The sequence below is a fragment of the Bos taurus genome, chromosome 1 (genome assembly GCF_002263795.3).
Source record: "Bos taurus isolate L1 Dominette 01449 registration number 42190680 breed Hereford chromosome 1, ARS-UCD2.0, whole genome shotgun sequence".
Lineage (NCBI taxonomy): Eukaryota > Metazoa > Chordata > Mammalia > Artiodactyla > Bovidae > Bos > Bos taurus.
The window spans coordinates 21287213-21306247 of NC_037328.1; the positions used below are offsets into that span (position 1 = coordinate 21287213).

Below are 19035 nucleotides of genomic sequence, written 5' to 3' on the forward strand. Positions count from 1 at the left end.
CACTCAACAAGCTTTAGTAGTAAACGATTTCTAATTGGCAAAAGTAAATTACAAAAATTTAGCCTTTGTAAAAAATTCCATCCAATGCCAAGGGACAACCTTGGTACAACACTACACTTTCTTTCAACCAATCCTCTCTTCATTATTAGAATAAATATGAACCAAATTCAAGAGCACAAGCATGTTAGTGTCAGCTGAGTAACACTGCAGAAAAATCACAGTACAAAAACCTATGAATAGTACTCGCCAACATTTCAAGACTGCCCAAAATAAAACATTTTTTTCCTGTAAAGTCAGAAATTTATACATCAAAACATAACATTCACCTTAATAAATCCTTCTAAAAACTTACACACCAACTACCAAACATTTCTCTGCTAACTCCAAAATACAGAGGGCCATCAACAATAAATTAGACTTCAAATGTATACATTATTTATCATTCATAATTCATTTTCTCATGAAATGGTACATAAAATGGCATAAGGAATCCAAGTTAGTTCAGAAGAGCCAATTTAGCCCATAATCTAATTGAACTACAATGTCTGTAAGATTGTAGTTACATCTACAATGTAAGATTTTGATTTAGGTGGGAAGAAAGTTCTTTCATTATTTTCCTCACCTACATAAGGCTAACCCTAGGGGAAACATTTTTCTTTTTTTTTCTTTTTTTTTTTTTTAACAAGCCAAACTTATACTTACCATCAGCAAAGATTTCTAGGCAGAGAAGTGATATGAATAGAAAGAACCATTTGGGAAATCAAGAATTAAAAGCGCTGAACAAGTGTTTGAGAAGAGTTGTAATAAGAATATGTACCAGGGCAGACAAACTGAAGGAAAAAGTAGGCACGTAAAAACTGACAGAGAAACACTGAAGGGGAAAGCAGGCACATAAAAAGTGACAGAACTGCAAACTACACGGTGGTTCTGGGACATGAGGAAAAGCTGGACGGGACCAAAAAAAAAAAAATCACTGAGCCACCAAAAGGAAGGGGATGCCCTTGAAAGTAAAAAGCAAAGATGAAGAGAGAGATCGTAAGCAGGTGAATGGAAATGAGGAAAAGACCATTCTCAGCCTCACTCTGCTTCAACAGCGGTTGCTGTCCTCACCACTCACCTCCTGAGCCAAAAACACTCCTGCCTCAAGGCCCCAGCCTGGGGCACACTTCCCTCAGATTTCCTGGAGGTTCAGCCCCTCTCTTCCTGAGGCATCTGTATAAGTGAGACATTCACCACCCAACCCTCCATCTAAAATACCACACCCTGTGTCTGAACTACAAACCCATCCCTGTCACCCTCTGTCCTTCTACCCTGCTCTGTTGTTCTTCATAAACTTACTACTACCAGACATTTTTTATTTACTATTTACCATCAGTCTTCCCCCTATGTTAATGCATAGGGGGATGTTAACTTCTTGATATTTTTAATGGTCTAAAAGCGTACTTGATTTGTATTAGGAAATCAATAAATATCTGTTAAGCAAATAAAGGTTAATATCTAGACTGGAATAGAAATAAAAATTAATGAGTGATCTTCATAGTGGCACTAGTTAGAATTCTTGAGAATATATACTTCATCCACTGAAAACTTCTCCAGATAAAGGAAAAATAGCATAATAAGGTGTCATGTTAAAAGAATACTTAAAAGCATGAAGACATAATAGAAATTGTGCTGCTCACGGCACTCTCCCATTCTTTTCCAACCTTATCGTTGCTAAACTCAGATTCTCCAAAACAGTGATGTCCAATAAAACTTCCTGTGATGGTGGAAATGTACTATTATCCACACAGCCCAATACAGTAGCCACTAGTTGCATGTTGATGACTACTGCCCATTTTAAATGTATCTATGGCAACAGAAAAACTGAGCTTCAGGATTATTTAAATTGATGTTAAATTTAAGTTGCCACATGTAACTACTGGCAACTGTATTAACAACTCAGTTCTAAACAGTCTTGCTCTGTTTTTAATAGTTGCTGCTAAATTTATAACGGCAGCACTGTTAAGAAAAGGGATAATAAAGGAGGCATACCCTGAGTTTGTCATCTATTTCATCATGTTTTCTGACTTGGAAAAAGCAAAAATTATCATTCTGTATTAGTCAACAAAAAGTGCAAATGCCATAGCTATAATTTCGTCCTAAAATTACAGAAAATAAAAGTTATGCAAGCAATCCTACAGTGTATGTCTAACACAGAATGTATGCCTAACTGCACCTAATCAGCTACAAGTTATTTGCATACCACTGTAGATCTCATTTTTCGGCTTAACTGACTTTTGGTGAATCACGCATTATGCATTAGAAATCTCTACAGAGATTTAACTTCTATTTCACTTTTTTCTTTCTGCAGTTGCTTAACAAATTTGGTGAATGGGAAAAATTATCAGTGTTCAATTGGTAAATCCTAAAACTTCTCAACATAAATGATTCACCCTCAGCAGGGTTAAGAAGACTAGACTGGAATCTGTTTATAATTTTTGCTTTAAATCTAAAAAATAAAAATAAAAAATCAATTTTAGACTAGTCAAGCAATATAACTAAGACTAGAGTTCTGGGACAGAACTTCAACATGTTTCTCACTTTCTGTGCAATCCTTACCAAACAATTCAAGTTCTTCTGTAAAAAGAAATACAGCATTTTTTTAAAAAATACAATGCTTCTAAATTTGTGAAAGGTCTACCACTTAACACTCACTCCAGCGTGTTATACTAATTTCTCTAAAACTTAAGTCAATATGTGGCATTATTTTCTATGTTAAAATTACCTACCCAAATCCCTCTTATCTTTTGATCCATACTTTGATTGCTCAATTGTAGCACATCTTGTTCTGGTGGGCATATACTGTTTTTTTCCTGTTTTAAAAAAGTTCAAAAGAATTTAATGATCAAGAAAGAAAGAATATTACTATTTGATTTCAAATTGGGCAAAAGTGTTATATGGTCATGTCTATGACAGAGTTTGTCATGACACAAAAACTTCACACATTCTCTTCTCTGATTATTAAATATACCTATGATATCTCAGTATCTTGCACTGTTTCCTAGTCCTCTTTGCATTTTTAATTGCAAAATTCCTAACACAATCATTTCACTTCTCATTTAAGCTGGAGGCAGGAGGCACTCATTTGACAATTCACAATATACAGTCTAAACAGGGGATAAAAGTAATTTAAAAATGTGCCTCAACTATATGCTAACAGTACTACAAAAAAGTTTTTTGTTTTTTTTTTCCCCCGGAAACCAGCAGTATTTATTTACAGCTTGGAATGTTACCAAAATAATAATTCTTAATTCCTTATTATGCAGAGTACAAGCTTTCCTTGAAATGTTTCCTTTTTCTCTCAAAAATGAAAAGTAAAAATACACCGAGGCCAATAATTGCACTACCAACTACTGAAAACGTAATTACTTCTTCAATATTAAAGTTCACAAACATTGCGTTCACAAATATGTTCTCCTCTCAAATGACATAATTTTCTTTCTTTTCTGATATACTTAGGTATATGAAAATTTCCCTACAACCCCAAATGTGACTTCTATGGAATATTAATTTGAAAACTAAATTTTTCTAGTCATCAAAAAAACACGTGTTTAGTTCTTCTAAAAAAGACCTTTAGTTACAAGTTTTACTCTAGTTTATAACAAGGAACCATTATGTATTTAGCATTACAGACTTTTATTTCAAAACATAAATGTTTTATCAGCACTAAAACCAATAGATGACAAAAAGTTACCAAGGTTTGTTTACGCCTTAGCCCTGTTTATAACAGATTTTACACTTAAAAACAGAAGAGAGAGAGAGAGAAGAAATTGAAAAAACAAAAACCCTTGCCATTATTTGAAAGAATTAAGTTCAAGCATCATTCCTTCCAAAGCACACCCAGGACCAATCTTCTTTAGAATGGACTGGTTGGATCTCCTTGCAGTCCAAGGGACTCTCAAGTCTTCTCCAACACCACAGTTCAAAAGCATCAATTCTTCGGCACTCAGCTTTCTTCAAAGTCCAACTCTCACATCCATAGATGACTACTGGAAAAACCATAGCCTTCACTAGACAGACCTTTGTTGGCAAAGTGATGTCTCTGCTTTTGAATATGCTATCTAGGTTGGTCATAACTTTCCTTTCAAGGAGTAAGCGTCTTTTAATTTCATGGCTGCAATCACCATCTGCAGTGATTTTGGAGCCCCAAAAAATAAAGTCTGACACTGTTTCCACTGTTTCCCCATCTATTTCCCATGAAGTGATGGGACCAGATGCCATGATCTTAATTTTCTGAATGTTGAGCTTTAAGCCAACTTTTGCACTCTCCTCTTTCACTTTCATCAAGAGGCTTTTTAGTTCCTCTTCACTTTCTGCTGTTCTTTGGGAGGAATGATGCTAAAGCTGAAAACTCCAGTACTTTGGCCACCTCATGCGAAGAGTTGACTCAGTGGAAAAGACACTGATGCTGGGAGGGATAGGGGGCAGGAGGAGAAGGGGACGACAGAGGATGAGATGGCTAGATGGCATCACCGACTCGATGGACGTGAGTTTGAGTGAACTCCGGGAGTTGGTGATGGACAGGGAGTCCTGGCATGCTGCGATTCGTGGGGTCGCAAAGAGTCAGACATGACTGAACGACTGAACTGAACTGAACTGATGGTCAATTTTCAAGTAACAAGGCATTTCACATACAATTGAGAAAATGCTCAAAAAGAGTTTTTCATCTAGAACAATCCCTTGAAAATTTCCTCACACTCTGATCACTCCAACATTCCACACTCCTTTAGCACTTACACTTTTATTTAAGAAGAGGTCTGCATTTAAATATATATATTCACTTACATTTATTTTCTGTCCTTCCCATATTTAACCACTCCTTCCAAGAATTAAAAATAAACAAGAGATTTCATTTTTCCTCAGCAATTATAGCATAGTAATTTAAAGAATCTGCTGAATGCATGACATTTACTTACTTTCTAAGTTTTAAACCATGTAATACTATTATGACATGACTAAATTTAAATGCTGAATCAAGACTATTTCCTAAAGACAGTCGTCCTTAAAAATTTTTTAAAGATGTAAGTTGTAAAATGGAAAAAAATTATTTTTACCTCATAAGCTATATTTTCCCACTTTGATACTGATACTATTATAGTACAATCACCTCACTATATTTTTACAATTTTTTTCTCAATAATCTCAAACCAACTTTATGAATATACTATACAAATTATTCAATTATTAAATATGAGTTAGCATTCTGGTTAGAAGGATAGCTCAGTTATCAATAAAGAAATTAAAACAAGCAATTTGTTCAGTAAGATAATCAATGAGATGAAACCAGAAACTCCACCTCTCTGTAATTTCTTTCAAGGGGAATATAAAAGTACTTAGTGCATACTTTTCAAGAGCTACACATATACTCACACATACAAATTCTGTTTTTTCAATTAACACACTTGCTAAAATCAGGTTGCTTTCTCCCTAAGAACACCTACTCAAATCTTTCATTTTGTCCATAACATTTTCACTACTCCTTGTCAAAATTCTAAAACAGGTGTTAACATGTGGCTTAAAGAACATTTTCTAATTTTCACACAACAAATAGGGTATCTTTCTGATGACACTCTTATAATCCTAATTCTTCTCTGCATATGTTGTCTCATGTCACAAAGTCTACCATCTGTATTAAGAGTTGACAGCTATCACTCTACAATCGTTCCGTCCTTTCCACTAGAACTCGGAACCATGTCTACTCAATTTCCTGTTTCTTTCACCTTAACCAGCTGTCTTCAGTCAAAATCCTTTTTCCTTTTTCTACTTAATTTCATTTTCCTCCCAAGTCTCAGAACCTTAAAAGATATGAAGTGTTATTCTCACATATTAATTCCTTCTCTACTTATACCACTATCTTTTTTCTAACTTCTTGTAACAAGTTTCTCAATCTTGTTCAAGAGAACTTTCATTGGTTTCAAAATGGCTTTTTTATACATATTATCAAAAATAATTCAACAAGCACTTTTTTGAGAAACCATGACATCCTAGTATAATGGTGGGACTACAGACACTCTATTGCCCTGTTAAGTTTACAGTTTGGTATGCAAGAAAGGCACAGCAAATAATTTCAAAATAACACAGTACTCAAGACAGAAGTACACTCTGGGTGTTAGAAGCACTCAGTTTAACATAGAAGCTAGACAAAATACTCTCAAGCCAGCAGTTCCTGAGCAATGTCTTAGAGCCCCAGAAGAAATCAGACTGGTGGTGAAGGCCAGAGGGGATTCCAGACAGAAGTAACATGTGTAATGACAGGAGAAATTAAATAGCATTGTGTGGATGAGAACTTCCAAGCTATTTTCCATTACTACAGTGTAAAGTGAGAAGAGGAAAACAATGGAAAATGAAGTTAGAGATGTAGGTAGGAGCCAAAACACAGTTTGTCTTGAACTTGGACATAGCAATTGAGTCTGTCTTATACAAAGCTTCTGCCATCACCTATTATCTGTGTGAGATAGGAGTATCTCAGCTTTGGAGACACAAGACCATTTGTGGAGCAAAAATACTAAGATTACCTTGAAATTCTGAGATTAAAATATTTTATCAACAACATTAAACAGCATTTAATGCCAATCAGTAGCTATAAACATCTATATGAATGGGATCTTTCTGGCTGTTTTCTAACTTTAAGAACATTTATAAACAAAACCAAAAAATTCTCTTTAAGGACAAGTTAGTAACCACACTTTTCAAATCCAGAATGCACAGAAATACCTACATTTTATATCATGCAGTTACTATATCATAATGAGATGGAAATAAAAAAACTCGGCTATATAAGCATTAATTATTCATATTACGAAGAAAAGTTAGAGTCCTGTGTAAAATTTTCTGTATATGCATGTTTATTTATTTTGTTCTGCTGTATAAACTGTCTTCCAAGATCTTTATTTTGGAGAGGGGTTGGAGTTGAGGGAAGGAAAATTCTGTTAAACAATAAATCATACCAGTAATTAAAAAAATACTTTATCTTCAAAAATAATACTAAGGTCTCTACCAACATTTAACATCTATAAAACAAATAACTGTGCCCTATTTAAAATTCTAGAAATTTTTAATAAATAACACCTTTGGATGTTCCATATTTTAAAACAATACTATACGAAATGTTTTATGAAAGAATATATAACTTAAATATAATCTTTTACCTCCAAACTGGAAAAAAATACAGTAGCTAATAAAAACATATGCACCTTTCAACTACAAGAAGAGCCAAAGCTAAAGTCATACGTTTTTTTGTCCTTCACCTCTGCTTAAACAAAATACAGCCCCAAACAAAAGTTTTAATTACATTCTGATTAAAATATTAAGAAAGAGAAGTAACCTTACTTGTGTCCGCTTGGCTGCCCACACTGATGTATCTGTCATTGCCAGGAAGCGCTGTTTGGTAGTAAGTTGTCTCCTCCTGCTGAGGGGTCTTGGCATTCTTTGCAGTAAGGAAAGCCACTGCTAGCTCCAAGTTTCCATTACTATCCTTCAAGTATCAAGAACAGAACATCAAATATTTTGGAGTAAGTATACATTTGCATATGATTTATGTAATTTTCTCCATAACAACTCTAACAGTAAAAATCATTTTCAGACTTAAAATTATACGTCATTCTTAATTTCACAATATAAATTCACTGTAAACATAGTATACTATATCAACCATAATTCCTTTATCTATTAATTAAAACTAATATAATGCAAACATCAATTCTATAAATAATTTGTTTACCATTATTTTTTTTATTTGCTTAACAAAAGTCCAATCATAAACTTATACTTCGGAGCAAATGAACAAACTAAAAAATGTTTTCTGGAACTTACTATCTGAAACAGTGAAAAACAAATATTTAAAATAGTACTTCAGCAAACAAGAATAACAACAGATACTGTCTTTAATATTTATGCTGAATGCCTCAGTTCAGTTCAGTTCAGTTGCTCAGTCATGTGCAACTCTTCTCGACCCCCTGAATCGCAGCACGCCAGGCCTCCCTGTCCATCACCAACTCCCGGAGTTCACTCAGACTCACGTCCAGCGAGTCAGTGATGCCATCCAGCCATCTCATCCTCTGTCGTCCCCTTCTCCTCCTGCCCCCAACCCTCCCAGCATCAGAGTCCTTTCCAATGAGTCAACTCTTTGCATGAGGTGGCCAAAGTACTGGAGTTTCAGTTTCAGCATCATTGCCTCCAAAGAAATCCCAGGGCTGATCTCCTTCAGAATGGACTGGTTGGATCTCCGTGCAGTCCAAGGGACTCTCAAGAGTCTTCTCCAATACCACAGTTCAAAAGCATCAATTCTTCGGCACTCAGCTTTCTTTATAGTCCAACTCTCACATCCATACATGACCACAGGAAAAACCATAGCCTTGAACAGACAGACCTTTGTTGGCAAAGTAATGTCTCTGCTTTTGCATATGCTATCTAGGTTGGTCATAACTTTTCTTCCAAGAAGCAAGCGTCTTTTAATTTCATGGCTGCAGTCACCATCTGCAGTGATTTTGGATCCAAAAAAAATAAAGTCTGACACTGTTTCCACTGTTTCCCCATCTATTTGCCATGAAGTGATGGGACCGGATGCCATGATCTTCGTTTTCTGAATGTTGAGCTTTAAGCCAACTTTTTCACTCTCCTCTTTCACTTTCATCAAGAGGCTTTTTTTTTTTAGTTCCTCTTCACTTTCTACCATAAGGGTGGTGTCATCTGCATATCTGAAGTTATTGATATTTCTCCCGGCAATCTTGATTCCAGCTTGTGTTTCTTCCAGTCCAGCGTTTCTCATGATGTACTCTGCATGTAAGTTAAATAAGCAGGGTGACAATATACAGCCTTGATGTACTCCTTATCCTATTTGGAACCAGTCTGTTGTTCCATGTCCACTTCTAACTGTTGCTTCCTGACCTGCATATAGGTTTCTCAAGAGGCAGGTCAGGTGGTCTGGTATTCCCATCTCTTTCAGAATTTTCCACAGTTTATTGTGATCCACACAGTCAAAGGCTTTGGCACAGTCAATAAAGCAGAAATAAATGTTTTTCTGGAACTCTCTTGCTTTTTCGATGATCCAGCGGATGTTGGCAATTTGATCTCTGGTTCCTCTGCCTTTTCTAAACCCAGCTTGAACATCTGGAAGTTCACAGTTCACATATTGCTGAAGCCTAGCTTGGATAATCTTGAGCATTACTTTACTAGTGTGTGAGATGAGTGCAATTGTGTGGTAGTTTGAGCATTCTTTGGCATTACCTTTCTTTGGGATTGGAATGAAAAGTGCCATTTTCCAGTCCTGTGGCCACTGCTGAGTTTTCCAAATTTGCTGCAATATTGAGTGCAGCACTTTCACAGCATCATCTTTCAGGATTTGAAATAGCTCAACTGGAATTCCATCACCTCCACTCGCTTTGTTTGTAGTAATGCTTTCTAAGGCCCACTTGACTTCACATTCCAGGATGTCTGGCTCTAGATGAGTGATCACACCATATTGGTTATCTGGGTCATGAAGATCTTTTTGTACAGTTCTTCTGTGTACTCTTGCCACCTCTTCTTAATATCTTCTGCTTCTGTTAGGTCCATACCATTTCTGTCCTTTATCGAGCCCATCTTTGCATGAAATGTCCCCTTGGTATCTCTAATTTTCTTGAAGAGATCTCTAGTCTTTCCCATTCTGTTGTTTTCCTCTATTTCTTTGCATTGATCGCTGAGGAAGGCTTTCTTTTTTTTTTTTAATTTTTAAAAAAATTTTTTTTTTAATTTTATTTTTAAACTTTACATAATTGTATTAGTTTTGCCAAATATCAAAATGAACCCGCCACAGATATCATATCTCTTCTTGCTATTCTTTGGAACTCTGCATTCAGATGCTCATATCTTTCCTTTTCTCCTTTGCTTTTCACTTCTCTTCTTTTCACAGCTATTTGTAAGGCCTCCCCAGACAGCCATTTTGCTTTTTTTGCATGGCTCAGATCATGAACTCCTTATTGCCAAATTCAGACTGAAATTGAAGAAAGTAGGGAAAACCACTAGACCATACAGGTCTAAATCAAATCCCTTATGATTATACAGTGGAAGTGAGAAATAGATTTAAGGGCCTAGAGCTGATAGATAAGAGTGCCTGATGAACTATGGAATGAGGTTCGTGCTGAATGCCTACTTAGAGGCAAATTAACAAGCAAATATCCGACTCATAAGAAAACAGCATCAGTGGCCTGAAAGCTTGATAGAGAGACACAGAGAACTCCAGAATACTGTGGAGATGAAAATTCTACCCAAATTAAACACATAAATAATATTCTAAAAATTTTGACAGCAAATTCATGAGAGAAACTTGCCCAGTTATCTCTATATTCTCTCTACAGTTATCAATAAAAACAACATTAGCTCTATGACTGCTAACTGAAACCACATTATGAAATCCAGGTATTAATAATGAAGCTATCTTTGTATCAAAGGCCAGAACACATAATACTGTGGAAGCCTTCAGAAACTTAGTTTACAAAGTTTAACTGGAAGCCAGTGGAAGGTTTTGGACAGAAACATTTTAAAAGGATTACTGTGGGTATATGTGGGGAACAGACTATAGGAGAGAATCGGCAGAAGCAGAGCCCAATATTATTTGCTATCATATCAAATGTGGGGAGGGATAAAAAGAGAAAGACCAGGATGATCCCACAATCTGATGTCTGAGCAACTGGAACAATTCAGCCCAACTCCACTTCTAACAGCCTTTGAGGAGAGAAAACGGTAGGAGTGCACATTTTAAACTTTGTTACCTATCAAAACTGTCATTAGACTCTTAAATGACTCATCCAAAACAAGAGTTTAACATAGTCTACTGCTGCTACTGCTGCTGCTGCTGCTGCTGCTGCTAAGTCGCTTCAGTCGTGTCTGACTCTGTGCGACCCCATGGACTGCAGCCTACCAGGCTTCTCCGTCCATAGGATTCTCCAGGCAAGAACACTGGAGTGGGTTGCCATTTCCTTCTCCAATGCATGCAAGTGAAAAGTGAAAGTGAAGTCCCTCAGTCCTGTCTGACTCTTAGCGACCCCATGGACTGCAGCCCACCAGGCTCCTCTGTCCACAGGAGTTTCCAGGCAACAGTACTGGAGTGGGGTGCCATTGCCTTCTCCCAACATAGTCTACAGTTTGTGACAAACCAGACATAAAACAATTTTAATAACAATGGCTAACATTTATTGAAGACTAAGTGCCAAGAAATGTACCAAATGCTTTCCATATACTCCCTCATATGATAATAATGATAAACTGAATGCAGCAGGGATCTATACATCTTGAAGGTCACTTACTTTGAACATACAAAGAAATTCTCAATATAAAAGTGCTAAAAATCAATCAACGACATTGTGGCTCCCAAAAGTAGACTCTGCGTCAGTATAATGCTGAGATAGTCAACCCATTATTAAACATTTTACAAATTTATACTGAGCAACAATTAAGACTTAAGTACACTGTTTTCTTCCCCAGATACTGGTAACTGAAACAAGTTTAAAAAAAAAAAAAAAGTGGTCACACAGCTCAAAGGAAATGTGAACACTACTTTAATTTTTTATGTTTATTTAATTAAACATATTCTACATGTTTCCTAAGTTTTAAAAAAAAATTTAAGTGAATTCCCCAAATTTGCCCTGAACAAGGTAATAGGTCTAACCCCAGACTCAAGTGATACAGAATGGGAAAGGCCATTTCTGAAAATAGACGTGGAATGATTGTCATATTTAGCAGAAAAAAGGATGGACTGGCAATCATCTAAATGTCATAATCATAAAAATTGAGGTACGACATTTTTGCTTCCTTTCCAGCTACTTAAGAGCAGCTTCATAAACCACGCTTTAAAATGCTCCTAACAGTACTGGTTGATTATTTTCCTGATGCAGGAAAAAGCTGAAGCAAAGCTTCCAGTAAAAGCAGAAATTATGTGTGGTACTGGGAGCAGGCTGCTTGGTTTCTATTCCAAGCTCCTCCACATGTTAACTATGTGATCTTCAGCAAGTCATTTTAACCTCTCTGTTTCTCCTTACCCTTTAAAAGGTGGATAAAAATAACACCTACTTCAAAGTTACTCGGAGGAGGAGTTAGCCACACAAAGTACTTAGAATAGCACCTAGTACTTACTGTAAGTGCTTAATAAGTGCTAATTCTTACCACTACAATGATGATGACTGTGATTACAATCATTCAAAAGATAAATTATTTCTAGAAAACAAGGAAGAACTTCTGGCTCCAAATCAAAAATAATGTAAAGTTGTCTTTCAGAGCAACATGCAAAAGACTGAAGCTGTGTGTGTGCCTACAGTAGCCAACGGCTCTACTGTTGATGTCAGACTTGAGCAGTGATCTATAAATACACTTCAAGTGGAGTTCCAGTTCTGAACATTTTTCCTTCATTCGCTCTCTTTCAATCTGCATATCCATGTGATCTGACTCATCTGGGTGCCTCTGTGTGGCAATGAGTATATTTCACAAGACACAACAAAAATCATGCCCTTTTTTGTGCATAATCAAACAGTTTGATGTTGAATGATCTTAAGCACTCAATTAACTGAAGGTTAGCTGATTTATATTTCTCCTTCCTGGAAGATTAAAAGGGAAGCTTCTGATACTGTATTAATTTTCCCCCAATTCCTCTTCCTCTTCTATGCCATTCTACCCCTCCATCCCCAATTAAACACTACAGTGTCTCTTGAGTAAAATTGGCCATTAGTACTTGGGAGTCATATCACTCCATTTTGCATGAAAACCGTTTCATGTGGAGGGAGGTCTTCTTTCACTCCAAGGCATCATGGAACATCAGGGTGCTAAAAGCTAATGTGTTCAAAATTGCAGTATGTTATGTTAGTTCAGTTCAGTTGCTCAGTCATGTCCGACTCTTTGCGACCCCAAGGACTGCAGCACGCCAGGCCTCCCTGTCCATCACCAACTCCTAGAGTTTACTCAAACTCATGTCCATTGAGTCAATGATGCCAACCAACCACCTCACCCTCTGTTGTCCCCTTCTCCTTCCGCCTTCAATCTTTCCCAGCATCAAGGTTTTTGCAAATGAGTCAGTTCTTTGCATCAGGTGGCCAAAGTACTGGAGTTTCAGCTTCAGCATCAGTCCTTCTAATGATTATTCAGGACTGATTTCTTTAGGATGGACTGGTTGGATCTCCCTGCAGTCCAAGGGACTCTCAAGAGTCTTCTCCAACACCACAGTTCAAAAGCATCGATTCTTTGGCACTCAGCTTTCTTTATAGTCCAATGCTATGTTAAGTAAGGCCTTTACTTTATAAAAGTTCTTCCCTGTATCTATGGTACTATCCGTTGTATAACTAAAAAACTCAACTTTCCAATATGGTAGGTGGTGGAGATGAGGGTGTAACAGAAACTGTATCTCGTGAAACAGAGGCCATACCTTCAAGGCTTGCTGTAGAATCTGGGCATCATTAATCCCCGTAATTTCTCGTAGTTGATTCAGAAACGTCTGCTGGTGCTGGAAGAAAGGAAAAACCGAAAGCGTTATACTCAAATCTGGAAATGTACAAAGACCAGAAAATAAATGACCTTTGGGAAAAAGGACAGAAAACACAAAATACAGTAAAAAACAAAAAAATATAGAACTTGAGAAAGACTGAAAAAATTTCATTATTTTAGGAAGAATAAACCACGCTGTGTGAGTCCTTATTCCATTTTCACGTTTCTAAAAGCTGATTGATTCTTCCCTGTCTGATGTATGCCATCTAATAAGAGAAGGAGTGAACTCTGTGACAACTAAACCTAAGAAGAACAAAGGCAAAAAGGTATCCACTGGTGTACTTTAACTAGGGGATGAGACCCCAGAATGAAACTGAGGCAGCCCTATGAAACTCTCGGAGAAGGCAATGGCACCCCAATCCAGTACTCTTGCCTGGAAAATCCCATGGACGGAAGAGCCTGGTAGACTGCGTTCCATAGGGTCGCTAAGAGTCAGGCACGACTGAGCAACTTCACTTTCACGTTTCACTTTTATGCATTGGATAAGGAAATGGCAACCCACTCGTGTTCTTGCCTGGAGAATCCCAGGGACAAGAGCCTGGTGGGCTGCCATCTATGGGGTCGCACAGAGTCGGACACAACTGAAGCGACTTAGCAGTAGCAGTATGAATCTCTCCCTGCCCCTAAAGTCAGCCAGCATCTAGGCATTTAGGATGTACGGAAAAAACACGCCTTTGGCAAACAAGCAGTAGGTGGATATATTACACTGGGAGATGACTAAACCACCACACTCTATTCAAGGGAGGGAAAAAGAACACCTCATTCTCCAATCTGTCATAAAAGATCCAAAATAAAATTGATTACTTGCTCCCATTTGCTGTGTGTGTTAGTCCCTCAGTTGTGTCAGACTCTTTGAGACCCCATGAACTGTAGCCCTCCAGGCTCCTCTGTCCATAGAATTCTCCAGGCAAGAATACTGGAGTGGGCTGTCATTCCCTTTCCCAGGGGAACTTACCAACCCAGGTATCGAGCCTGCATCTCCCAGATTTTTTTGCAGGCAGATTCTTTACTGTCTGAGTCACTTGGGCCCATTTGCTTTAGATGTGTTTATACTCTACTGATGTACCACACTCTACTAAAGAGAAAAACAGGTAGGATAGGATTCTATTACCAAAACCCTTCCCTAAACTTCCCTAATTAAAAATACAGTCCTCCCTCCATCTCTACATTTCTTAATACAAGTTCCCCAAAACTGAAGACAGAACCATGAAACAGAGAAAGCTCAATGGGTGATATGACATGGAAAGCAAGTCCCCTCTAGAATAAAAGGATCTGCTGAAATCTTGTCTTCTCACTAAACATTCTTACGTGACATTTATTAAATGTCACTCTATACTTCCTCCTCTAGCATCCAGTCCAAGTTCTAGATACGATACAGGAGAAAGGACAAAGAGTGTCTGCTAAATGATTCCACCTTCTTCAACAAGCCCCATGTGCCTCATTCACTGAGCAGAACAAAGTCATGTCATGTGGCCCTTCATGGTTGCAAAGAAGGTTGAGAAATGTATTTTTCAGTTAGGCAAAAAGCTTCACTTCAAATCTGTTGCTAAGGAAAAAGAAAAGAACGAAGAATGTACACTAAACAGCCACTGGCAGTATCCACTATGACATCAACAAATGTTAATTTCCATAAAAATCTTACTAAAAGCTGAGGTAACTGAGACAAAAAATAAAATATATAATAAGATATATGAACAAAGGTCATATAAACACAACAGTTGATTAGAAGAACTAAACTGCCGAATTTAGTGTGCTGAAATATGAGAAAAGTAAAATTCTCTTTAGACATGTCAATTTTTCTACTTTCATTTTAAAAATTACCAATAGCAAGCAATGGAACCAAAACTAACTTACACAATCCCCAACATTACAAATTAAAGATGTATACAAATTATACAGAAATTCTCTTTATCTAACTCCACATTTTAGTGAACATAAAATACTTGAAAGATTTTACAAGCTTGTTTATAACCACCCACACCAGCACTCCAAACCCTATTCTTTACACAGAATATAATTTTCCTCAACGGCAAATTATTCAATTGTGTATCAGGGAAAGATTTCTGAATACCCCAAATAAATTAATCATTTGTACAAATGATGCTGGCTATTATTTATAATGCAATTTGAATGGAAACAATGCAAATGTCCTTCCACTAACAAAGTTTTAAGTTGTAATGTGCAAGACAATGCCCTGATAAATCTATCAATAAAGAAGACTTCCAGGCCCCACACCCAGAGATAGTGATTCCAGAAGCATCTGGATCTGCTAAGGGATCTTCATTTTTAGTAAACATCTCAAATGAGTTTGATATAGATGAGCCTAGAAGCATGGTTTAATTTAAACAAACAACTGTGTATTTTTAAACAGCAAATATATAATCTATATAGAAGTTAATCTTTACAAATCATATTAAGCTAAGCTTAAATCATATTAAGCTAAGATTACAAAAATAGTGTGTCTATGTTAATGAGTACAAAAGTGAAGAAGTGAAGAGAAGTCGCTCAGTTGTGTCCGACTCTTTGTGACCCCATGGACTGTAGCGCACCAGGCTCCTTGATCCATGGGATTTTCCAGGCATGAATACTGGAGTGGGTTACCATTTCCTCCTCCAGGGGATCTTTCTGACCCAGGGACTAAACCCGGGTCTCCCGCACTGTAGGCAGGCGCTTTACCATCCAAGCTACCAGGGAAGCCCAATGAGTACAAGGTAAGATGTAAAAAGAATGTAAAACCCAGAAAGCTTACAAAGCCTGCATTAAACTCCCAATTCTTCTCCCATCTCTGCATCAACACACTTTGCCACTTCTCACTTCCTCCCACTAATTGTTGCTGTTCAGTCGCTAAGTCATGTCCAACTCTTTGTGACCCCATGGACTGCAGCACACCAGGCTCCTCTGTCCTCCACTATCTTCTGGAGTTTGCTGAAATTCATGTCCACTGAGTCGGTAATGATACCTAACCATCTCATCCTCTGCCACTCCCTTCTCCTTTTGCTTTCAATCTTTCCCAGCATCAGGGTCTTTTCCAATGAGTTGGCTCTTTGTATCAGATGCCCAAAATACTGAAGCTTCAGAAACGTTATTTCCTTGCTGCACTGATGACTGGCTTGGCCATGAGACAAGCTTTCATCAATGGCATATTAGCAGAAATGAAATGTGCTTGCATGGTTGGGCTTACCCTCTTGAAATTGTGCAATTCATTAAGAACATAACCTGGATAGCCCATTTGCCCCAGAAGAATGAGCCACATGAGAAGAGCCACCCCAACCAAACAATCTGAACATAATATTTGGGATGTCACTAACTTTTGGTGTGATCTGTTACAGTGACAGGTGACTGCAAGTGAGTACAATAAGAATATTCATATAAGAGTATTTTATACAGAAAAGCAACATCGAAAGCTTTGTTATCATTTGGTGTGTTTTGTTCATTTTTCACAATAACGTCAGCTAACTATCCTAAGAAATATTCAGGTGCGTGTCTAGCATGGCTCTTGATCTCATGAATTTTGACTGAAAGTGAAATAATGAAAAGGATTAGGATGAGAAAGAAGGCTGACTGGGAAAAAGAAAAGGTAAATGAATTTTCTTAACTAACCAAGAAATGGGAACAAGATTACTAGAGGTAAGCAAGGAGAAAATTCTAAGTTTATGGAAGAGAAACCACCTCATCCATCAAGTTTTCCTATTTGCTACTGGCATCTTCCAGCTGTGCTTTTTTCCTATCTTTGAAAATTTGCACCTTCATTTCCTACAATCTTATGATTTTGCTGCTTTTATTTCTGTTGTGATTAAGACCCTGGTCTTCTTTCAAAGTTTGCACCTTCTTATTTACCAAACTTCTGGTCCTTGAAACGCCCTGATCCTTAACTAAAAATATCCTGCCATGTGGTTCTCTCTTCTTTGACTAATGATTTTGGATCCAAAGTGGACCTAACAGACTATCATCTCCAGAATTCCTTTTCTGAGCTGAGGTCTTCCTTGTATAAATTTCTTATCTACTACAGTATGATTGCACTCATCTCACACACTAGTAAAGTAATGCTCAAAACTCTCCAAGCCAGGCTTCAGCAATACGTGAACCATGAACTTCCAGATGTACAAGCTGGTTTTAGAAAAGGCAGAGGAACTAGAGATCAAATTGCCAACATTTGCTGTATCATTGAAAAAGCAAGAGAGTTCCAGAAAAACATCTCTTTCTGCTTTGTTGATGATGCCAAAGCCTTTGACTATGTGGATCACAAAAAATTGCGAAAAATTCTGAAAGAGATGGGAATACCAGACCACCTGACCTGCCTCTTGAGAAACCTGTATGCAGGTCAGGAAGCAACAGTTAGAACTGGACATGAAACAACAGACTGGTTCCAAATAGGAAAAGGAGTACGTCAAGGCTGTATATTGTCACCCTGCTTATTTAACTTATATGCAGAGTACATCATGAGAAACGCTGGGCTGGAGGAAGCACAAGCTGGCATCAAGATTGCCGGGAGAAATATCAATAACCTCAGATATGAAGATGACACCACCCTTATGGCAAAAAGTGAAGAAGAACTAGAGAGTCTCTTGATGAAAGTGAAAGAGGAGAGTGAAAAAGTTGGCTTAAAGCTCAACATTCAGAAAACTAAGATCATGGCACCTGGTCCCATCACTTCATGGCAAATAGGGAAATAGTGGAAACAGCAGCTGACTTTATTTTTCTGGGCTCCAAAATCATTGCAGATGGTGACTGCAGCCATGAAATTAAAAGATGCTTACTCCTCGGAAGGAAAGTTAGGACCAACCTAGACAGCATATTAAAAAGCAGAGGCATTACTTTGCCAACAAAGGTCCATCTAGTCAAGGCTATGGTTTTCCCAGTAGTCATGTATGGATGTGAGAGTTGGACTATAGAGAAAGCTGAGCACCAAAGAACTGATGCTTTTGAACTGTGGTGTTGGAGAAGACTCTGGAGAGTCCCTTGGGCTGCAAGGAGATCCAACCAGTCCATCCCAAAGGAGATCAGTCCTGGGTGTTCATTGGAAGGATTGATGCTGAAGCTGAAACTCCAATATTTTGGCCACCTGGTGTGAAGAGCTGACTCATTTGAAAAGACCCTGATGTTGGGAAAGATTGAAAGCAGGGGGAGAAGGGGACGACAGAGGGCGAAATGGTTAGATGGCATCACCAACTCAATGGACGTGAGTTTGGGTAAACTCCGGGAGTTTGTGATGGACAGGGAGGCCTGGCCTGCTGCGGTTCATGGGGTCACAAAGAGTCAGACACGACTGGGCGACTGAACTGAACAGTATAAGGAGGTAGCTGTAACCTGCTGACACTGCTGAATCAAGAAGGGCAAGACACAGTGTTCAAAGAGATTCAGCGGTTTGCAAACACCACAAAAATCACTAAGTGAACAAGCTAAGACTACCTACAGGCCTTCAGATTTCTTCCTTAATGTTATTTTTACTGAGTGACGACATCCTTAAGTACCTACTACGTGTAAAATCCA

General features: G+C 37.7%; 1 protein-coding gene across 6 annotated transcripts in view; it reads right to left on the reverse strand.

The window, feature by feature from the left end:
- The window catches only part of USP25 (ubiquitin specific peptidase 25), a 161375-nt gene that overhangs the window by 120457 nt on the left and 21883 nt on the right, over positions 1-19035 (reverse strand). For 3 of the 6 annotated variants that reach the window (XM_010800947.4, XM_010800946.4, XM_010800945.4), the window contains exons 2-4: positions 13427-13504; positions 7369-7513; positions 2769-2852 (exon numbers count right to left, since the gene is read on the reverse strand). In XM_010800947.4, coding sequence (XP_010799249.1) covers positions 2769-2852; positions 7369-7513; positions 13427-13504 — 307 coding nt within the window. The remainder of the gene's footprint in view (positions 1-2768; positions 2853-7368; positions 7514-13426; positions 13505-19035) is intronic. The other 3 variants (XM_002684646.7, XM_005201159.5, XM_005201158.5) reach the window with 1 other exon arrangement.